Source organism: Dendropsophus ebraccatus, chromosome 1 (genome assembly GCF_027789765.1).
Source record: "Dendropsophus ebraccatus isolate aDenEbr1 chromosome 1, aDenEbr1.pat, whole genome shotgun sequence".
Taxonomy (NCBI): Eukaryota; Metazoa; Chordata; class Amphibia; order Anura; family Hylidae; genus Dendropsophus; species Dendropsophus ebraccatus.
Genome location: NC_091454.1, coordinates 78,338,787 through 78,363,304, shown reverse-complemented (window position 1 = coordinate 78,363,304; position 24,518 = coordinate 78,338,787). Strand labels below are relative to the sequence as shown.

The following is a 24,518-nucleotide window of genomic DNA, read 5'->3' as shown; positions in this document are numbered from 1 at the left end:
AACTGAGGGGCTTAATATTTCCATTCCTCGAGCTGTGTTTGATGCGGTTAGAGCTTCCTTCCCTTTCCAGTGGCACACAGATTTTATTGTCTACTTGGGAATTAAGCTCCCGCCGGCCCTTAGCTCCCTTTTTGATCTGAACTATACGCCCGTGCTGAACAGGGTCCTCTCAGATATGACATCTTACTTCCTGAAGCCGACTTCGTGGTTTGGAAGGATGGCCATTGTGAAGATGGATATTCTTCCCAAACTACTGTATATTTTCCAAACTGTCCCTATCGTGGTCCCGGTTGCCTTCTTTAGGACTCTGCGCAGGGCTATCTCCAAATTTATGTGGGGAAACAACAAACCCAGGATTGTATACTCCACTCTTACTCAATCTCGGTTGATGGGTGGCATGGGATTGCCTGATCCACGTCTCTATCATGAGGCGGCTGTTCTGCGCGGAGTCCTGGATTGGGTACACTGCAGGGGCTCTAAGAGGTGGGTGGACCTGGACTTCTCGATTTGTTCGATTGCGCCCTCTCTTCTGCCATGGATTACTTCGGGGGATCGCCAGTCCCTGTCATGCCTTCCATTCTTTGTCCCACACGTGTTGTGTGTTTGGGATAAGTGGGTCACTAAACACGGATTGTCAGCGGTTCCGGGACCGCTCTCCCTAATACTACAAAACCCATCATTCCAGCCGGGCTTGCAGACGCATGGATTCCTTTTATGGGAGAGGTCCGCTTGCCCTAGAGTCCGGGACTGTATGACTGGTGATGCCATCTCTTCTCTGGTGACCCTTCAGGCTCAGTCCCCGGATCGTCGGCTGTCCTGGCTGGAATATGGGCAGTTAGCCTCGTTCGTACGAGCTCTTTTTCCTAGGGGCTCATACACCCCCATACTCACAGATTTTGACAACTTGGCTGTTTCCACTTCTGCTGTCTCGCATTGCATATCCGTGCTGTATCAGATCTTGGTTAGTATTGCTAACCCTGACAGAGCTCCTTTCTTTGATAAATGGGAACGCGATTTGGGTGTTCCTTGGGACGGTCAGTCTCTCCAGAAAACCTGTGAACTTTCTCATGGCATTTCCATGGCCGCTAAGGCAAAGGAGAAGAATTACAAAATCCTTTCACGGTGGTATTACTGCCCAGTCTCCTTACATACAATGTTCCCTGAGGTTTCTGACAGGTGTTGGCGATGCCTTACTGAGGCTGGTGACATGATGCATATCTGGTGGGCCTGCCCGGGCATTCGAGCATTTTGGGACAAGATCATTGTCATTTATAATGCGTATTCTGAAAAGGCTGTCGTCAACTCCTCACAACTGACCCTGCTCTCGCAGATTCCAGGTTCTCTCGCTACAGTTAAAAAGGGAATTTTGAGGCATTTTTTAACTGCAGCTAGAATGGTCATCCCCCGACATTGGAAAACACCCGTCATACCCTCAATAGCAGAGTGGCTGAGTGAGCTTCGGGAATTGGGCAGAATGGAAGAGTTGATAGCAGAGGCTCATGAGCAGTCTGACAAATTTGATAAAGTGTGGTTTCCATGGCGTTTGATCATGGACTCAGAGGCCTTCCCTGCTCTTGTTCATTAGTGGTGGGAATCTCCTGATATTATAGACCTATACTAGCGGCTATGCATGGCCTTGGCGGCTGTCCCCCGTCTGTCCCCTCGCCTCTTTCCTGGTCTCTTCTTCTTCTCTCTTTTCTTTCCTCCTCTTTTCCTTCCTGAAGCTTGCATCACTCTTGTTGTGATTAGCATTTGGTTTAAGTGGCGCTACCGCGTTGGTGGTGCTTTTGTTTAGAAATGTTAACATTATACTGCTCTTTCTCCTGCTCCTTTTATACATATATAAAATGAGTGACACCATGCGATTTGCAGGTCGCCCTGTACCAATATTTGTTGGTTTTGTATTTACTGTATGTTGTGTGGTTGTCAATAAAATCAGATTACACTAAAAATGATTAAGTCTTTATTACTTTAATATTTTCCCAGCTTAGATATAAGTATTGGTAAAGAATAACAAAAAGTATCAGACTTTAAAGAAATCATGGTAGTCTAATTAGAAATACATAGTATCATCTTGCTGCTACCAACTAAATCCTATTAAGATAAAAAAAATTCAATATCTCATCTGAATGGTTTTTAATTGATCTATATACATATTGTGATTGCAGTCTAGTATGTTACATTTTTGTACAATCAGACAAATGTAAGAATATTAACACTCTTAAACAGCCTAACTAGTTGGAATTTTCCATTACATGGTATACCATTATTCTCTAGCTCAGGGGTGGGGAACCTTTTCCATGTCAAGGGCCGGTCGGGCATTAATAAAATCATTCGAGGGCCGCATACCGTGCGCGGCAGTTAGTAGCGGGGGTTTGCAGCACCCAGGGCAAGGCAAGGTATTGTTCCCCTAGTGCCCCTGCTATTGTAGTTAACCCCCAGCCATGTCCCTGGTAGCCTAGTTAACCCCCATCAGTCATGTCCCTGGTAGCCTAGTTAACCCCCCCAGCCATGTCCCTGGTAGCCTAGTTATCCCCCCCATCAGTCATGTCCCTGGTGGCCTAGTTAACCGCCATCAGGCATGTCCCAGGTAGCCTAGTTAACCCCCATCAGGCATGCCCCTGGTAGCCTAGTTAACTCACATCAGTCATGTCCCTGGTAGCCTAGTTAACCCCCATCAGGCATGTCCCTGGTGGCCTATTTAACCCCCATCAGGCATGTCCCTGGTGGCCTATTTAACCCCCATCAGGCATGTCCCTGGTAGCCTAGTTAACCCCCCCAGCCATGTCCCAGGTAGCCTAGTTATCCCCCCCATCAGTCATGTCCCTGGTGGCCTAGTTAACCCCCATCAGGCCTGTCCCTGGTAGCCTAGTTAACCGCCATCAGGCATGTCCCAGGTAGCCTAGTTAACCGCCATCAGGCATGTCCCAGGTAGCCTAGTTAACCCCCATCAGGCATGTCCCTGGTAGCCTAGTTAACCCACATCAGTCATGTCCCTGGTAGCCTAGTTAACCCCCATCAGGCATGTCCCTGGTGGCCTATTTAACCCCCATCAGGCATATCCCTGATAGCCTAGTTAACCCACATCAGTCATGTCCCTGGTAGCCTAGTTAATCCCTCATTCATGTCCCTGGTAGCCTTGTTAACCCCCCCCCCCCCCCATCAGGCATGTCCCTGGTAGCCTAGTTAACCCCCATCAGGCCTGTCCCTGGTAGCCTAGTTAACCCCCATTAGTCATGTCCCTGGTGGCCTAGTTAACCCCCAACAGTCATGTCCCTGGTGGCCTAGTTAACCCCCATCAGGCCTGTCCCTGGTAGCCTAGTTAACCCCCATCAGGCATGTCCCTGGTGGACCAGTTAACCCCCAACAGTCATGTTCCTGGTAGCCTAGTTAACCCCTATCAGGCATGTCCCTGGTGGCCTCGTTATCCCCCCCATCAGGCATGTCCCTGGTAGCCTAGTTAACCCCCAACAGTCATGTCTCTGGTGGACCAGTTAACCCCCAACAGTCATGTCCCTGGTGGACCAGTAAACACCCAACAGTCATGTCCCTGGTGGACCAGTTAACCCCCAACAGTCTTGTCCCTGGTGGCCTAGTTATCCCCCCCCCCAACAGTCATGTCCCTGGTAGCCTAGTTATCCCCCCCCCCATCAGTCATGTCCCTGGTGGACTAGTTAACCCCCATCAGGCATGTCCCTGGTAGCCTAGTTATCCCCCCCATCAGTCATGTCCCTGGTAGCCTATTTAACCCCCAAATAAAAAAAAATAAACATCCCACTCACCTTACCTCCGCTCCCATGCTGCCCAGGTCCTCTTCTCTCCCAGGTCCTCTGTGCCGGTCTTCTCCTGCAGGCGGCGCGCGATGAAATAACATCATCGCGCGCGGCCCGCAGGAGACTGAAGACACGCGCCGCTCTGGAGGAGGAAGGAGCCGACACAGAGTGCGCCGGCTCCTTCCTCCTCCAGAGCAGCGCGTGTCACAGGGGAGCTGCGGGCCGCATCGGGAGGTCTCAGGGGCCGGATGCGGCCCGCGGGCCGGAGGTTCCCCACCCCTGCTCTAGCTTAATTAAGGATATCACAGAATAAATAACCATGCTTTTAAGGTGGCTTTTGTGCAGAGTTATGGCTTATTATTGGATAAATAGCTGTACAATTTAAGACTGAATAATACGCTAAATGTAGACAAAACGTGTTTTAAATCCAACTAAAAACATTATGCAAGCATACAGTCTTTACTATTTGCCTAAGTAATGTATTATGATATATAACACTAAAAATGCCATTTTGGAGCTAACACGGCAATAGTGACTACATAAGAAATCAGATAAAAATATTATATCACATTTACGTCTCTGTTGCAGATTAATTGTGCTACACTTCTTAATTAGAGTATTCTGAATATTCTGACCATGTAGTAAACCTTTAAAATGTCCAATAGGTTAAGGTCCCTCCTTTCAGATCCTAACTACTGGAAGAGCATAAGTGCCAAGACCCTTGTGTCAAATCAAAATGGCTAATAGTAGCCAATTCATGAAGAAGAAAAAAAACAGATCATGCAGGGCCGGCATCAGCACCGGGGTTACTTTGGCAAGTTTCAGGGCTCACAGTGATTCTAGGGGCACAGTCATCTTGCCCCAAACATTTTTTCCCACCCCCCACTGGCACTTAAAACTCTATCTTCTTACAGCACAGGCAGACAGAGACTAGGGATGGGTGAACATCTGGATGTTCGGTTCAGATCTCAAACGCGAACATAAAAAAAATTACTGTGATCGGCTTTTGTTTATGTTCGCCAAACATTCACAAACAAATAACAAACATACAGTTAAAGCATACGTTTCAGTCTACGCACATGTGTACATATTATCAGTTGCAAAGTGTAAATAACACTTGCGAACAGATTGTGTACAGACTGTGTACAGATTGCATATGTTTTTGGTTTTGGTCATGCCTACAGTTTATCAGACACAAATCCTAAATTATACAGTGGTGTGCATTCGTAAGTAAGAATATGTTTGAAAATTATCGTTATAACCATTCCATCATCTAACAAATTGTTCGCGGTTGGCGAACACAAACAATTAGCGTCATGTTTGTACGAACATACGAATATGTTTGCTCATCACTAACAGAGACACTGCCTACACTGTATGTGCCCTGCAGCACCTCTATTATTTACTGTTTCAGTTTGTGCCTTTAAGACACATACTGAACATACAGATGAATGATAGAAACAGCAGGGCACATTCGGGGCAGTGTCTCTGTACCAAGCTGCCTTAGCCGGAGGAGAGAGAGAGAGGAGAATGCACACAGCAGCCGCTGAGAGGAGCTGCTGAGGGAGCGGGACACAAGTGAATTGCCATTTTTTACTTTATACTGCCAATATATGGGACAGTATTGGGATTTGAGAAGGATTGGCTACTATGTGGTTCACTACTAGGGGTTCAACTACTATATGGGGCACTACTGGAGGATTAAAAAGTATATGTTACATTAGTATAGGATTACCTACAACATGGAGAAAATAATGGAAAAAAAAACTGTGTGGGGACACTATTATGGGGTAACTTCTGTAAGGAGCACTATTATGAGGTACTGTGAAGGGAACTAATTGTCAAGAGTCGGTGGCAGGTGCAGCGCTCGTTCTTAGCCATTAATCACCTTGCACTTAATTCCTGACTGACAGGTCTTTCCTGCCAGTCCGATTTGTCTGTGTCTTGTGTTTGCATTGATTTCAAAGCAGCTGCACTCTTCAGGTTAGGGCCTCCTGTTAAGGAGTTTGGTTCCCCAAAATGCAGGGACAGTTTGGTGGGAGCAGAGTCAGGGCTTCTCCTAGTCTGTGTATTCTGTGTGGCTTAAGAAGGGGGCAATATTACCATTCTGGCCACTTTGGATGGACAGTTTGTATAGAGGTGGGTAGGTGGTATTATAAAAGTGAAGAGCCTAAGATATGTGTCAGACAGATTCGGCATAGATGAGTGGTGACCAGAAGAAGTCATTATGATGACCCGGCCCAATTGGGAAGACAACAAAAGAGGAGAATTCCAAACAGAGAAGATGCAATTTGTGAGTCATTGGATGTTATGTAACTGTGCTTTAATATGCTCAATGTATGGAGAGAACCCATGGCTGCCTGTGCTGGTGGATCATACAGGGAGGAGGGGGAGGGGTTGTTTGTGAAGCTTACAGCCCGCTGAGGCTCTGTTGCCCAAGGCTCCACAAAAACCTAAAGCCGGCCCTAGGATCATGTATACACAATTCTGCACTAAAGAGTATGCAATTTATGGAAACAAGTAGAACAGTGCTGTTTTCATAATTCCTATACATCTTAATTAAGAAAGCAGTTCATGTTCTACTTGTTCTCTCCTTCCTCTGCTCATGTTTTCTTAAAAGTTATGTTTGACCTAATGGATAATAGGACATCCTAGGTCCCAAAAGATGATGATCCCAGAGTTGAAGGCTCTCATCTATCAGGAATTTAGAATATATCCTACTAATATTCTATAAATATCAATGGTCTTAAATTATCCAATCAACGTTTTCCATTAAACAGAAAACTTTTTATCAATGTTATAAATTAAAGTAGTTTTTTCTATTGCAAGGAACCTATTACTTGATTTACTTGATTACTTGTCTATGCCACCAATGATTTGTAACAATTTTACTATACCTTGAGTAACTCCTCAATTTTAGTAGGCATAACCAGATCTTTCCAAGTACACCAAGATGAGTATTTCTTTTTAATGTAGACAATATCATACACACTTTCAGTTTTCGGTAACTGAACAGACTTGGCGATTTGCAGGCCACTTAATTTTGGATCATAAAAAGCTTGGTCACATAGATCTTTCAAAAATTCACTAAATCTAGAAAAAATAAAGAAAAACAAATACACATTACATTCTAAAAAACATTTCAAACATACAATACGAAAGTTTTCATGTTTTTTTTACTCAACCTCTAAACACAAAAATAGCCCGAACCATTGCATATCACACCAATGCACTGGTTTTTGGCCTTTCAAGCGAGAAGCTTGTCATTAGACAGACTAAACCTTGGACCAACCTAATGGATGGACATGAAACTTACCTTTTCATCCTGGGATACCTGCAATATAACATTGGCCACTAGGAGTCATTGTTTGTGCCCCTTTGCTTGTTGGCAATACATCGTCTATGACAACTGTAGATCTTGGATGAAATAACGAAAGTTGGGGCAGGACAGTCAGAGCTCTGTGCTCTCCTGTGCTTTCAATCACAGTGCAGTGAGCCCAACAGCAGACTTGCCCTAAGATTAGGTGAACACTAGTGATGAGCGAATAGTGAGATATTTGAATATTCGTACGAATATCCCGCGAATATTGGAATATTCGATTGAATTTTCGATCCCATTAAAGTCTATAGGAACAAGTATTCGATTAGTGAAAAACATCTTTTTGACCATTTGGAGGGTAAAACCAGAAGCTGGGGGATTTGAACGCATATCGAATGTTTATCGAATATTTGCGGGATATTCGTACGAATATCGAATATTTGAATATCTCACTATTCGATGGAATATCTATTCTATCGAACAGTATTCGTTCATCACCAGTGAACACCTTACAAATACCACTGTCAGTGTCATTATTTTTGTTGTATTAGGACTTTCATGCTTGTCACTGTCATGTCTACAGTGATAAACCACTAAACTGCAATTGTGAAATTTGTGGTAAAGTTTTTGTCACAATTTCACTTCTTTAATTCAATGGCATAGTCTTGCGATCTATTCTATTTACATATCTCTGGGATTCACATAAACAGTGTAGCTTTGTAGGCTACATTTTTTTGTGGCACTCCTGTAAAAATAAAAATTCTTTGTTTTCATATTCCTGACCACCTCTGGCTATTGAAAACAGGCTGGATGGGGCTAGGAAGCTGAAAAAGATAAGATACGCAATAGCTAAGGCTTGGGTATTGGTGCTGTGTCAGTTCCTTTATTTCCTTATGACAAGGGTCAAATGAGACTAGGGGGATACTGTATGCTTCTCAAGTTAAAGACAGCGAGTATCCAGTGTGGACATAATGATCGGTTACAGAGGATACCAGATGGTGAGTGAAAAGGAAATCTCTGCACATGCCTTAATACCCTAGTTTATTTTAATACACCACACTCCAGTATAAATTACTACATTAAGACTGTAAAATGAGTGAGAGAGGAGAGAGGGTTTGTCAAGGGAATAGCTTTTGATGTAATTTAAAACATCATTTCGATGAAATTTCAAGAATAAAATAGAAAAGGGAATCTCATTGCATTAATTAAAAAGAAAAATAAATATGGCGATTATCACCTAGGCAGATTTTAGAGGTAATAAGTAATATACAATGGAGGATCTGGTATCCCTGTGTACTTGTAATCTCAGATCAACACCTGCACACTATATATTGTCATACTGTAAAAGCATGGAAATTAAAATACTTCAATTACACCAAGACAGTCTGTTCTTTAAAGGCCCACTGCAGTCACTTTACTTATTTTACAAGGTAAGTATATTACAGTTTTGGTAAAGTAGGTTAAATTAAATATGTAAGTAGGTGAAATTAAATTTTGTGAATCTGGGCAGAAAAATGTGTCCTGCTTTTATTGGAAAGATTTTATTTATTTATTTATTTATTTATTTATTTGTTTATTTACATTTTAAGCCAAGATTGAGTCCAGATGCACAGATTTCCATTTGCCAGACAACCCCTTTAAGTTGCAATCCTGATTTGCACTCATTAATGATTTTTCCTCTGGATGTTTGGGCAGCTTTGTCAATAAACCAATTAGTGCACAGTCACTGTCCTTTATAGATAGATGTAAGTCATATTCTGAAATAATCTTTATGCACAGATAGGTTGTGGGTGGCAGGTTTCACAATGATAAATGGGGCTCTTGCCAATCCCCCTTTTGTAAGACATTTTAAACCTTTGAATCCATCCCTTCTTAGAAGTGGAATAAACCAATTTTAGTCCAGGAGACAAGCTGCCATTTCTGGCATTTCTTTTCTGGTACCTTGTACTAGGATGGGTACTGTTTTTGTTTCATATAGTTGTCAATTTAAGGACATCTGTCTGCTCATATTGGAGAGTGGATTCCTAGATGGACAGGATTACCCTTCAACAAGTCCAACACAGGTTCAATATCCTATATCACACCTTCGCCAGACTCGTTGAAGGGTAATCCTGTCCCAGATGGTCACTGCTGGGAATCCTCTCTCCTATATGCCTCAATACCTCCTGGCCTGGCCTCAAGGCACCCGGAGATGGCAGCGGTGTGACTTGAGCTTACAACAGAGTTGTGCCTTTGCCTAGCACAACTCGTCCATGTGAGCATATTGTTTTTCTCCAGCCTTAGCTCTCACCAAGTTGTTCCCATTTACTGCACTAGAAGGCACCCCGATCTTCCTTTTTGTCTTGCCCTCATACTGACAGACTGTACATATTTGCTGCACAATGCCCTGCTATTGTATAAGAGGTTGCTGGCCTAAAAAGGCTTCACACTTTTTTCTTGTGGTAATACATGGGTGTATGGGTGGAAAAGAAAACTCAATTGGACTTTTTTTGTTTGTTTCTCTATGAGATACTGCAAGATGTTTGATGTAAAAAAAAAATATCAACTAAGTACTAAAATAAGGAACTAAACAAAACCCCCACAACTGACCTCTTCTCTGGCCTTTGGACCTGCCCGGCAACTCGAGTTTATTGGGGACTCATCTGATTGTATCTATCTGGGGTAAGAAATTAACTCTGTGCTCGTCAAGTTATTTAGTACACTATATTCCGGCTGACCAAAATGATGAGACTGGGAACCTGATTGCAAATAAGGGTATACATTTCACACTCCTGTTAGTGGTTAGGAACATACTTTGGCTAGAGGACTCACTACCCTCCATACAAGAGACTATTAAAGCACTCAAAGACATGTTACATTGAGAGATGATTAACATACTTAAGATTAAGGAAACATCTATCAAAAACTTCTTTGTGACATGGCACAAGGTCATAGAGTGCAGTTTAAATCCTAAGAGGACAGGCCTTATGCAAGATTTCAATCTCACTAGTTGGTATTGCACAGAAGATATTAAAGCGACTCTGTACCCACAATCTGCCCCCCCCCAAACTGCTTGTACCTTCAGATACCTACCTGTACCTGCTTTTAATCCAAGATCTGTGCTGCGATGATGCAGTTATTGTGCTAAAAAACAACTTTTACTGTAGCTTCACACGTATCGTATTTTCTGCTGCGCATCCGCAGCAGATCCGCAGCAGAGTTGACTAAATGAATGAACACTGCATTAAATCCGCACTGTAAAATCCGCAGCGGATTTTACAGTGCGGATTTAATGCTGTGTTCATTCATTTAGTCACATCTGCTGCAGATCCGCAGCAGAAAATACGATACGTGTGAAGCTACCCTCAAACTGGCAGCCCTGTGCCCTATGGGAGTGGCCTAGATTGTGTATGCATTAGGCTAGCACAACCTCTCTGACCCTCCTCCCCGCCCTCCTCATCATTAGGAATGCTTCAGGCAGATTGCTTCTTATTCCCCACCTGTGTGTATAATGAACATGGGCTGGATCGTTAAAACACCTGTGCAAATGTTCAGCATCGAGAAAATGTTCCAGTGGCATTCCTATTGATGAAGAGGGTGAAGAGGAGGGACAGAGGGGTGGTGCAAAGTTAGGGCACAAATACTCCCATAGGGCACGGGGTTGTAAGTTTAAAAGTTTTTTTTGAACAATAACTGCATCACCTGCCAAACGGACCGCAGGACAGATCTTGGATTAAAGGTACAAGCGGTTTGGGGGGGTCAGATTGTGGGTACACAGTCGCTTTAAGGGTACCCTGGGATCTTCAAAAATCTGATGCCTTATTTTTGTCTTTTTGTTTAAAGAAGGAAGCTGGCCGGCCTCATGCCACTTGCTGTATCATTCCCATTAACTAAGTAACTATGTATGCTAATCTATCTTTTGTATACTACAGTATGTTTAAACAGGCAGATGTTTTTTTTCCTAATAGTATATCATTGTTCATAGGGACTTTAAGTCTTCCTTCTTCTTTTATGCTACACCACTGTTTCATTTTTCTGTTCATTCCTGTGTCTTTGCAACTGACTTTAAGGGACACTTTGGTGGCTTTGGAAACATGGCCTCAGCACCATTGCGGATACACACACATGGACTCAAACAGTGGACTCTGTAGCTTTTTGTTTAGATCTGTTATTGTGGTACTTTTTCTTAACATATATACTGGCTGGTACTGTATCTGTGTGATTTTCAGTATGCTGCAATAAAACCTTTTACCAAGTATACAAAAAGGGCTGGCACCAAAAGCAATAAACAAAGAGTCCTAGTCTTCACAGCCTATACAAATAGTATAAAGGAACCAAAAACTAAGCTGGAAAAAAATTAACTGCGCCTCATGATATATAGTAAAAAAAAATCCACATTTTATTTAATCACATATATGTAAGTAAAAAACATTTAAAATCACTTAAAAACTAGGGATGAGCGACCTTTTGAAAAGTTCGGTTCGGTTCGATCCGGCGAACTTTCGTAAATTTCGGATCGGTCCGAACCGAAAACGAACCTTGCTCTAACGGCTGAATAATTGCAGCTACAATAGTGGGAGTGTGATAGGGTATAGTTTCGTTTAGTTGCAGTTGATATTACAATGAAAAAAGTGGGAAATTTTTTTTCCAAAAATAATGAGAAAATAATAATAATAATAAAAAAATAATAATAATAATACTAGGAATAAAATTAATAAAATATAGTGAATCAAAGTGCCAAAATAGTGAAAAAAATATTGGAAAAAAAAAGTTTACAAGGAGGATGCGGCAGCACTTGATTGCACCCAGGCCAGTATTGTTGAGAAGAGACAAGTCGAGAACCAGGAAGAGGCAGCAGTAGATTGCTCGCCTCGCAGTCCAGTATTGTTGAGAAGAGACAAGTTGAGCAGCAGGAGGAGGCAGCAGCAGTTGATTGATTCCAGTCCAGTATTATTGAGGAGAGGCTACTTGAGGAGGAGGCAGCAGTTGATCGATTCCAGGCCAGTATTATGGAGGAGAGGCTACTTGAGGAAGATGAAGTAGCAGTTGATTGATTCCAGGCCAGTATTATTTGAGGAGAGGCTACTTGAGGAGGATGAGGCAGCAGTTGATCGATTCCAGGCCAGTATTATTGAGGAGAGGCTACTTGAGGAGGATGAGGAAGCAGTTGATCGATTCCAGGCCAGTATTATGAGGAGAGGCTACTTGAGGAAGATGAGGCAGCAGTTGATTGATTCCAGGCCAGTATTATGGAGGAGAGGCTAATTGAGGAGGAGGAGGAGGCAGCAGTTGATTGAGTCCAGGCCAGTCTTATCAAGGAGAGGCTACTTGAGGAGGATGAGGCAGCAGTTGATCGATTCCAGGCAAGTATTATCGAGGAGAGGCTATATGAGGAGGAGGCAGCAGTAGATCGATTCCAGGCCAGTATTATTGAGGAGAGGCTACTTGAGGAGGAGGCAGCAGTTGATTAATTCCAGGCCAGTATAATTAAAAACAGACTACTAGTGATCAGGGGAGGATTAACTTTACCATAGGCCCCGGGCTGTTCACCAAGCCTGGCCCCCCCACCCCACTGTAACTATGGAAGCACTAGCATGGCGTTCATAGTACAGGATAGATAATGTCATGATGTCCTGATTTGTGCAAAATTGCCATAAAAAAACAGTGATTTTTTTGCAAATCATGTCAGAAGTGTAGCCAGGAGACAGTACACCATTGAAAGTATAAGTCTTTTTGGGTGGTCATGGGCCCCCCAGGAGCTCAGGGCCACGGGCTGCCGCCCAAAACGCCCCTATTGTCATCCACTACTGCTAGTGATGATTATATTTCTATTTTTGTTCCTCGGCTTACAAATTTCTGACAAACTAAATCTACTTACTCCTACGAAGCAGGTTCACTGGCCATGATACAATTGCATCTAGGGGGTCACATGATTGTTTTGAGAAACAAAATAACAAATGTATCATTCTTTTGTTCCTGTGTGTATATGCCAAGGTTATTTCTTCATTTTCTGTATGTTCACATCTGAAGAGTGAAAGGAATTCACTCAATTAGCTTATTTAGAACTGTGAAGGCAAATCGATGGAGGCAGATATGGTTATCGATAAATCACTCATCAACATTTATGGACTAATCTTAGAAGTGAGTATTTGATAACGCATTGCCATTAATGAGTTCATAAATGTTGACATAGGTGGAGTTCTTACAGCTTACTGCTTTTTGGCTTATCATTGTGAGTCTGAGAAGCGATGTGTGTGACAGTCACTTGATGTATTTTTTAGAGTTAGTGTCAAAATTAAATGTACAGGTCTGGTCTTCGAATATATCAGATATCTGTTCTCAATAATGCTTACATTCTGTCCCGGTACTTTACATGGCTTCATTTTATATATGTGTTGTTAAAGGCTCTTTCCTTCCTAATTTCTCAATTACAAGTTAGTCATGAATGATCTTTATTTATGACGAAGCTAAATGTTTATTATGGATTTTTGCCCCCACCCATTGTCCTGTGTGACTACATACCATATATTGCTGATAGTAGTTCACGTCCCTACGAATGTGTGTAATTCCTATGGCTTGCCCATAAGGGTTAGCTCTAAATCGCACTATACATTTATATTTGTTAGGGTACAAACACACACACCGTATACGCAGCAGATACGCAGCAAATACGCAGCAGATCTGCAGCTTTGGTGGTGCAGATTTGATGCTGTGTTCAGTTATTTAGATTTGTTGCGTATTTGCTGCGTATCGCAGCAGTAAATAGGCTGCGTATACGGTGTGTGTGTTTGTACCCTTGGCTATGTGTCTGTGTGAAACATAATGCAATGTATTTCCAATTGTAGCCAATGTGCCGCTAATTATGTTTGATTCTCTATGTTTGTGTAATATCTCTTCCAGGAATTTTCTTTGTTTGATCACATGTTGCTGAGAAACGAGGGTGTGACTTATGGTTTGTGTTAGCGAGCTGCCCGTGCTGCTAACTCACTCCCCCCCCCCCATCCCCCCTCCGGATTGTGGTGTCGAATTCACTATTACGTTATGTTTGAAATATTTGAGGCTTACACTATGACCACATGATGGGAGTAGTTGTGTACTGTGTATATGATATGGGCCCACAGCAGACATCATGGAGGGAGAGGGAGGAGGGAGGGAGTTAGCAGCACGGGAAGCTCCATAACCTACCCACATAAGTGACGTCATATTTAGTCAGCAACATTGCCTCTAAGGGTACAAACACACACACCGTATACGCAGCCTATTTACTGTTGCGATACGTAGCAAATACGCAACAATATGCAGCAGATTAGATCTAAATAACTGAACACAGCATCAAATCTGCACTACCAAATCTGCTGCAGATCTGCTGCGTATTTGCTGCGTATCTGCTGCGTATACGGTTTGTGTGTTTGTACCCTAACAAGGAAAAAGCCTCGACTAGCTATTACCTTACCAAGCGAGCATTGTTTGCAAGAGGTTTATATTATTTATTTATCTTTTTATTAAGGTCCATGCTCGGCCACTGCTATGGGACGGCCCTGCGCCTGGGTACACAAGCCGGCTAAGGCGGAGTGACGCATGGAGGGAGGTTGCCCGAATTGTGTACCCAGATTGGGACAAGCATAGTAGATTACAGAAGTTGATCATTGGTAAGTTATTTACCCACTATGTCAAACAAGAAACTCTACTGTTATGGTCACCTGACGCTCATATATTACTAATGTCTGTACGTTTTTTGCTTTCAGCCAGTGGTCCAGTGTGAGGGACAGATTCATCAGGGAGCGACGGCAGCTGATGAGGCGTGGGGCCTCACAAGAAGAACTCGGCTCTTTGCGTTTTGCCCCAATGCTGCGTTTCATTTTGAATGCCAGGAGACGGCGCCAGTAAGTTTGTGTCTTAATTGCATCTGTCCATGCTAGGATCAGATGATGTCAGTATTAGTTCAGTCTGTTATGTGTGCAGACATATAGACATGTGTTACGTAGACAGAGATTTTATACATCGAGCTTCCTGCAGGGGGACCTATATATATCTGGAACTGGATAATAATAAAGTTACTAACAATAATGCTCCCCCTGCTGTACACTCAATATTCTTTATAAATGCAGCGTGCCCTAACTGGATACTAAAAAAAGTTGATGATGTAAGACCTCACTGGAGTTCGATTTAGCTACAAAGCACGGACAGGATAAATGGCGACAAATGTGCCCCAATGATTACATATGACCTAACAATGTCCCACTCATTTCTCAAGTGAGATTTTTAGGGAGCCAAGGGCTAATTAGCGCAAGATGTCAGAATAAATGACTATTTCTTTGCAGACATATTATTTTCCCAGAGCATCATTTTTGGGGAGCAGTGTGAGAATGTTGATCAATAGTCTAGATTATGCGCAAAGGTAAGGCTAACACATTGGACATACTGGATAAAAAAGGACACAAAAAGCCTAAGTAAAATCCTGCATTGGATGCATATAGGTTCTTGAGAATTGTTACAATGTTGCTAACATGTTTGTAATAACATATTTTGTCCACTGTTCATTTGTCAGCAGAGATGAAGAAGCTCAAACAGCAGAGGCCTCATCAGATGAAGAGAATAAAGAACCTCATCTGACGAGGCACGCACCATGACTCCACCACCAAGAGGCCAAGAGGCCCCTGTTGAGCCTAGGCAGGGAGACGAACATCTGGCTTGACGTTAAAGAATAAATTGTGGCCGTCCTGCCTGCACTCCCTCTTATACTAAGGTTGTTGTTGGCATAAATAATTGTGATTAGTGGTCACACAGCCTCTGCCCCCCCCCCAACCACTATCCTGTGCTTTATACTATTTCGAGCATGTAATAAAGATATTTTGTGATATATCAGTGTTTGACTATTTTCTGGATATCACAAGTTTTTTACTTCCTATCTCTGCCTATCTCTCTCTCCCTCTCTCTACCTCCCTGTAAATATCTATGTCACATCCGCAGCCGCGGCACATACCTCTCGCCACGCCGCTGCTGCCCCACCTCCTGCTCTGTGCCGGGGTTCCTCCTCCTCCAGCTCCCTGTCAGCTTGACGGGCGCGTCCCTGTCTGCTAGGGAGCGAGTGTGCGGGCTCTGCTGTAACTTAAAGGGTCACTGTGCCTTTAATTGACTGCTGCTCTGCTCTGAGACTCTCCTATAAATTGCAGCCCTGCCCCACCACAGGTGTTGGAGCCTCTGCATGCTTTCCTTAGTGTGTAGTCCCAGCTCTCCTGTATCCAGCCAGTGTATTCTGCCCCTGTATCCTGCCTGTATACTCCTCTCCGTGTATCCTGCCTAGTGTTTCCAGCCTACTGCCATCTGCCTACTAGCCTCCAGCTGCACCTCGCCACCACCACTAGCAGCCAAGCCAGGGGTAGCGACCTGGGGTACGCCTGCCGCAGCAAGTCCATCCTGCCTTGCGGCGGGCTCTGGTGAAGACCAGCGGCCCCTTAGACTCCACTCCCTGGTGCGGCTTACATCATCGCTAGTGGTGGAACAGGGGAACCACAACCCCCAGCGTTACAATCTACTTGTTTGCCTATCTATCTATGAGCTTTCCCTCTCTAACTAGCACGGAGCTCCTCTCTCTCTGCAGTCTAGACACACAATGAGAAAGAGCATGGACGCTCAGGCATTTCCTGTTCCTGTAGTGACGTCACACACACACCTTGATATTCACATAATAAAAGGATAAAAGGGATTATAGGAGTAATAATTCCTTATATCCTCTTCCATTCTGTGAAAACAAAATGGAAACGGTTTTAACGAACTTCGTCACAAACCTTTTGAAAGTTCGGTTCGGTACATTTCTATTCACTGGTTCTGGTTCAACACAGTGAAACCTGATCGTTCAAAAACGAATGCATAGAGTAGCAGCCATAAATAATATGCCACAACAAAGAATAGTGCAAACTCACAATCTATGAAATACCTAATACCCCATATCCAAGGGACTTCTTTTAAGTGTATACAGCAAAGCAATAAAATCCACCATGCAATGTGTCGAAGTGACCCGGCTGCCACTCAAGATCAGGTCAGGACAGAATACCCCACAAGTTCTATCACCAGGACTTTCTCAAGGGTGAATATTACTTCCCTCTCGGCTAGTATTTATAATTCTAGATAATTAGTAATTAGTAATATTACCAATTATCTAGGATTATAAATACTAGCCAAGAGGGAAGTAATATTCACCCTTGAGAAAGTCCTGATGACAGAATGTTGTTGTGGCATATTATTTATTGCTGTAACTCTGTGCATTTGTTTTTGATCGGTCAGGTTTCACTGTGTTGAACCAGAACAAGTGAATAGAAATGTATTTTGTTTTTAAGTGATTTTAAATGTTTGTCCCTCTCATATATGTGAGGTTCCTTTATGCAATAAAAACCTTTCATGAAAAAAAAACCTAAAAACTAAAGGTAACTATAAATTGCATAGCTATCTAGTAATGTGACAAGCTAAAAACAATGGCATAGAAAATATCTATTAAAAGATTATGGCATAAAATTAGATGCTAAAGGCACACAATTTAGATGCTAAAACTTCAAGTGACTGTACCACCAGGCCCAGGCAGAAGCACTGAAGGCGGGCCAACCCACCCTTAGTGGGAAGAAACCCCAGCCCCTCCATGACTTGACTCCATTAGAATCAATGGAACCCTATCATAGAGGGGCTAGGGTTTCCTCCCACTAAGGGTGGGTGTGCCTGCCTCCAGTGCTTCTGCCTGGGCCTGTGGTACAGTCACTTTAAAGGATGCAAATAAAGTTCTAAAACTTAAAGCACATAATTTTGATATGTGTAATTACAGGTTGGGTATTTAAAGCGACTCTGTACCCACAATCTGTCCCCCCCCAAACCACTTGTACCTTTGGATAGCTGCTTTTAATGCAAGATCTGTCCTGGGGTCCGTTCAGCAGGTGATGCAGTTATTGTCCTAAAAAACATTTTTTAAACTTGCAGCCCCGTGCCCAATGGCCGGGGCTTAGAGTATCTGTGCCCTAACTTTGCAACACCCCTCCGTCCCTCCTCCCCACCCTCTTCATCATTAGGAATGCCACTGAAACATTTTCTCCTGTCTGAACATTGCACAGGTGCCTTAACGATCCAGCCCATGTTCAGTATTCACACAGCTGAGGAATAGGAGACAATCTGCCTGGAGCATTCCTAATGATGAGGAGAGCGGGGAGGAGGGACAGAGAGGTTATGCTAGTCTAATGCATACACGATCTAAGCCCCGACCTTTGGGCACGGGGCTGCCAGTTTAAAAGTAGTTTTTTAGGACAATAACTGCATCACCTGCCAAACGGACCCCAGGACAGATCTTGGATTAAAAGCAGCTATCCGAAGATACCAGCGGTTTGGGGGGGGGGGGGGGGGAGGTCAGACTGTGGGTACAGAGTCGCTTTAAATATTATAACTTATGGTATATACTAAAAATGGCATAGTACAAATTATGTACTAAAACAAGTACAAAAACACTATTGCTAACACTATTTCTTCCAGCTACGCCAACTGGAATACCAACAGATCACTTATCCATTAATAGGATTTCACTTCTCAGTGACAAGACAATTACAGGGAGGTAACTGGTGATTACAGAGAAAATATAGGGTTAATGGGGTGAAAAGATCACAAGAGAACTATTACAGGAAGGTGAGCAGGTATCCAGGATGAAAATTAAAGCAATGACCCACACGAAAATCTAACACAACACTAATGAAGGTAATTACAGGAATGTCAAAGATTAGGGTTGAAATATAGTATTTTTAGTGTAGAAGCTCTGATCACCTTACAAACAGCTTTCAGCATTGATAGAAGCACAAATACCACATGGCCTCACTAATAGGACTAAAATGGTTAGAGCAAGGAAGATCTGCACGAGCAGTCTTATTTGTTATAATGAAAGTGGGTGCATTAGTGATGAGCGAGTACTAAAATGCTCGGGTGCTCGTTACTCGAGAAGAGTATTTCCCGATACTCTAGTGCTCGTTTCAAATAATGAACCCCATTGAAGTCAATGGGAGACTCAAGCTTTTTTGCAGGAGACTCAAGTTCGGTAGAGGGAAGGTCGTGTGAAAACTTGTCAACCTCAGAAATTGATGGAAACACAACGGAAATCAACAGGAAACAGCAGGGGCAGCATGTATGCATGCCTCTGAGGCTGCCTAATGGCATCATTATGCCTAATTCTGTGCAACAGCCTGGTTAAAACAGATGTAGGCATAAGGACCACACAAAAAGTCGGCCTGACACAGCATGGCAGTGAGAACACAGGGCTAGACAAAAGTAAATAAAATAAAACAGCTGGCTGGTTGGGGGGGGGGGGCGTGATCGGCGGGCGCCTGGCAACCAGTCCCGCTCCTCCGCAGACATAGTGTGACGTCAGAGCATGGCAGTGAGGATATAGAGAACCATTAGAAGTGAGTGAGGTAGCAATTGTGCCTCCCAATAATTAGGCCAGACCCTGCATGGCGGAAGAAGACTTAACAGTTGGCTGAGAATTGAAGGAAGAGGAGGATGAGGAAGAGGAGATACCAAGAATCTTCATGTTGAGCTGCTTTCCCCGGGTGGACAGATGAATTCAGGTGAAATCCAGGCTTTGTTCACTTTTATAAACGTCAACCTGTCAAGGCTGTCAGTTGACAGGCGGGTGCGCTTATCAGTGATGATGGCACCAGCTGCACTGAAGACCCGCTCTGATAACACGCTAGTGGCAGGGCAGGCCAGCACCTCCAAGGTGTAAAGCGCCAGTTCGGGCCACGTATCCAGCTTTGAAATCCAGTAGTTGTAGGAAGCAGGGTGATCAGTAAGGACGTTGGTATGGTCAGCAAGGTACTTCCTTACCATCTTCCTGAAGGCTTCCCCCCTACTCTTTTTAGACTAGGGACGGTTGACATAGTCTTCCTGGGGTGCCATGAAACTGTCAAAGGCCTTGGAGAGTGTTCCCCTGCCCCTTGACAAGCTGCCTGCTCCACCGCTCCTCTTCCCCACTCTTTGGCCCACAGATAGATGCCAGTTAAGACCCAGCAACAAGGAGGCAAGGGCAGGCACACCAATAGTCAACATGGATGCCAGTTAAGGCCCAGCAACATGGAGGCAAGGGCAGGCACACCAGTAGTCAACATGGATGCCAGTTAAGGCTCAGCAACAAGGAGGCAAGGGCAGGCCCACCAGTAGTCAACTTGGATGCCAGTTAAGGCCCAGCAGTAGCCAACATGGAGGCAAGAGCAGGCACACCAGTAGTCAACATGGATGCCAGTTAAGGCCCAGCAGTAGTCAACATGGGTGCCAGTTAAAGCCAAGCAACATGGAGGCAAGGGCAGGCACACCAATAGTCAACATGGATGCCAGTTAAGGCCCAGAAACAAAGAGGCAAGGGCAGGCACACCATTAGTCAACATGGATGCCAGTTAAGGCCCAGCTGTAGTCAACATGGATTCCAGTTAAGGCCCAGCAGTAGCCAACATTGAGGCAAGGGACAGCTGCTACAGGGACAGTTGAACACTGCGCTTGGACACCTTGCTGGAGGGTGTGGAGCATAGTGGAGGTGAAGGAGTGCATGTAGGGTGGGAGGCCCTCGTGCCTGGGCGGGGGGACTGACAGAGCCAGCATGTGACACAGTGGAAGGAGCAGGTGTGCAATTTGCAGTCACTGAATGGCCTTGGTTCCACTGAGTGGGGTGTTTAGCACTCATATGCCTGCTCATGCTGGTAGTGGTTAGGCTGGTAGTGGTGGCTTCCCTGCATGATCCTGGCGTGGCACACTACAGTCCGTTGGTCATCTGCAATTTTTTTTTAAAACTTCCAGACTTGGGAACATCTAGCCCTGACCACAAGAGTTTGACTCCGTTAAACAGTTGCTGATATACTCGCTCTGCCCCTGCTTCTCCCTCTGCCCACCCCTCTTTCTCTTCCAACCGGTCCTGCGGGTGAACTTGCCTCCCCCTCAGAAGCACGGTGTTCACTAGGCTTATCCACCCAGCTCGGGTCAGTCACCTCGTCCTCATCCACCAGCTCTTCCTCCATTTCCTCACTCTCCTCCTCACTTTGAGTTACATCCATGACAACAACCTCACTATCTGACAACCGGGTCTTATCGTCATCATCAGACACCTCTTCCAACCCCGCTTGCAAGTCCCCACTCTCATCACCCACTGACTGCGTGACCTGCATAGTTTGGGCATAGGGACAGATCGAATGCTCCGTTTGCTATGACTCCAGTAGGGTCCAGAAAAGAGTTCCTGGAAGCATGGTGGTCGATCTAAATCCCTTCTTTCCCTGGAGGGGCCAGGCGGTGGGGAAGGAGGCTGAGCAAGGGTTCCACTCCCTTGGGTAGCATGGCTGGACTGCGTGGAAGACTGGGTGGTGGATAAGTTACTGGACACATTATCCGCTATCCACGTGATCACCTGTTCACACTGCTGTGGTTTCAATATCGGTCTTCCATGAGACCCCGTAAGTTGGGCAAAAATGCTAGGGAGTGGACGTCTGCGGTGTGCCACTGCTACCTCCTCAACAGGTGCTGCTGTGTCACCCTGCCCTGAACCACGGCCTCCGGCAACGGCATCACTTGGAACCACATGCCCACGCCCTTGTCCTCGACCCTTACCCCTGGGGTTCACCATTTTATGGACACTGCACAGTATCGAACTTAGATAGGCCTGGCGTATGAAATACAGAAATCAGGAAAAATACTTGTGCTCCCACTAGTTTAGGGGGGCTGTACGGCACAATCTGGTAGTGGGTGGACCTAGATACACGCTGTGATACCCCTTTACAATGAGCAGTGAAGTTTTATAAAGGTGTACTATAACTCCCAGCAATACAGTGTAGTACCCACTAGTTTAGGGGGGGCTGTACGGTACAATCTGGTAGTGAGTGGACCTAGATACACGCTGTTATACTCCTTTACAATGAGCAGTGAAGTTTTATAAAGGTGCAATACAAATCGCAACAATACAGTGTAGTACCCACTAGTTTAGGGGGGCTGTATGGCACAATCTGGTACTGGCTGGACCTAGATACACGCTGTGATACCCCCGTCCAATGAGCCGTGAAGTTTTATAAAGGTGTACTACAAATCCCTGCAGTACAGTGTAGCACCCACTAGTTTAGGGGGGGGGGGGGGCTGTACAATACTATCTGGTAGTGGGTGGACCTAGATATACGCTGTGATACCCCCTTACCATGAGCAGTGAAGTTTTATATAGGTGTACTACAAATCCCAGCAATACAGTGTAGTACCCACTAGTTTAGGGGGGCTGTACGGTACTGGCAGGACCTAGATACACACTGTGATACCCCCGTCCAATGAGCAGTGCCAGTGAAGTTTTATGCAGATGTACTACAAATCCCAGCAATACAGTGTAGTACCCACTAGTTCGGGGGGGGGGGGGGCTGTACGGTACAATCTGGTAGTGGGTGGACCTAGATAGACGCTGTGATACCCCCGTCCAATTAGCAGTGAAGTTCTATGCGGGTGTACTACAAATCCCAGCAATACAATGTAGTACAGCAGGACCACCAGCCCCAAAATAAAAAAAGAGTACACTGAGCACTTCTTAGGGGTCTGTATGCAACACCTAATGTCCCCTTTCTGCCAGCAGCCGATAACCACAGTGTGCAGTGTGCAGCACTGCATGTCCCAGCCAGCAGTCTGTAGTAATACTATTAAAAAACGTTTTGAAGCCCTGAAAAAGGCTGTTTGTTTGTATTGCTAGTATTCCCTGCCTACTGGAACACTAAATCCTACACTGACTCTCTCCCTGAGAAGCAGCAGCTTTGTCTCTAATCTCTCACAGCATGCGTCTGAAGTGAGTACTGCCGACTGCGTGTTTTATATGGCAGGGTCATCTGATCTGGCCAACCAATCGCTGCTATCGACATGTATGGGTGATCGCAGGATGTACCAAAGAGTCTTCTGCATGTTTATTGGCTGAGAAATAGCGCCCAAATTACAGGAAACAGATGATGAGATTCTCTCGAGTATCGCGAGATGCTCGTCCGAGTAACGAGTACCCTAATACATGCTCGCTCATCGCTCATGCATGCTCGCTCATCACTAAGGTGCATCCAATCAGCATCTTGTGACCCACAGCCACCTTCCTTTTTTCCGTGCTGCCTACTCTCCTACCTACACTGCTGATATAACTTTGGTGAGTGCCCCCATTGGTGTGCTGATGCACACTATTCCAGATATTTGAAGGGCCAGCACACATTTCTAAATCTTCCCTCACCTATCCATGCTTGGCATCTGCTTTATAAGGGGTAGCTGCCTAACACCTTGAGCTGAAACATTATTGTGGTTCCATAGTTCCCAACATTAAAAGCTTAGCTTTTATTATTTTTCTATTAAAGGGTTAACTGATCTATTGCTTATTAGATAAAAACAGCCAGAATCTTGATATTAACTGGACCTGTGACCGGAGTAAGGGGCTCTCATTTATTTGTACATATCAGTCTCTTTTTATTTAGATATATACTGTAAATTATTATTGTCAGGGCTGGGATAAACAGACAACAAAGGAACGTGAGCCCTGAGCTTACCCAAACCTCTGTCCCTGCCTATTGCCCCACCAACGCTAGACCGTGGGGCGACAACCACGATGACTGCGATATACATTGACTAGAGAGCTGGGTATGGGAGACAAGTGACAGACAAACAAACACAGAAGAATGGTCAATAAGGCCGAGTCAAAACCAGGAAGGTGCATTAGGACAAAATCACAAAGCAAAGAGTAATCAAAAACTACCCGAAGTCAAAAACCAACCGGTAGCAAAGTACAAAGGGATCAGGCAAAGGTGATGGTCAAAAACACATAGCAAGATTGTCATGAATGGAACTTTGGCGCAGTCCTCGGTGCGTAAGGTACGACCGAGACTGCGCTTTTGGCCATAATCTTCCATTTATTCTGTGTTTTGTTTGCCTTTGTTTTTGCCAGTCTGAACTGTGTCTTTTTCCTTCTGGTCTGCTAATTGTTTTCCCTGCCCCACCCGTGTCTGTGCTGCTAAGTTTCTTCTGGTCATGTAACAGTTAACCTGCCTTGCCTCAGTGATTGACAGCTGGTCCCTCCTATCATCTTCTGGACTTGGTTCCTGATGTCCTATTTAAGACTTCAGCTTCTGCCTGTGCCTCGCCGGTTATTGACTTAGTCTCTGCCTGCTTGTGGTTCTGTTTCTTTGCTTCTCCTGATTTCTGCCTTGTATCTTTTGACCTCCCTTGCTTGCTGCCTGCCCCCGACCATATTGCCTGTTATTTGACTACTCTTTTGGATCCTGATTTTGTACCTTTGCTGCCAGACTGTTGTGACCCGGATTGCTGACCATTCTTATTGTGTTTGTTCGTTTTGTCTTGTCCATTGTTTCACGTATCCAGGCCAGGGATCGCCGTCAAGTTGTCCGCTGCCATTTTAGGGCAGATTGCGGCAATTAGGTAGGGACAGT

The 24,518-nt window shown here is 44.5% G+C and overlaps 1 protein-coding gene across 1 annotated transcript in view; it reads right to left on the bottom strand.

Moving 5' to 3' along the window:
* LOC138783023 (dynein axonemal heavy chain 3-like) overlaps positions 1 to 24,518 on the bottom strand; it is an 877,176-nt gene that overhangs the window by 349,910 nt on the left and 502,748 nt on the right. Inside the window, exon 40 of the mRNA XM_069957145.1 lies at positions 6,671 to 6,866. Coding sequence (XP_069813246.1) covers positions 6,671 to 6,866 — 196 coding nt within the window. The remainder of the gene's footprint in view (positions 1 to 6,670; positions 6,867 to 24,518) is intronic.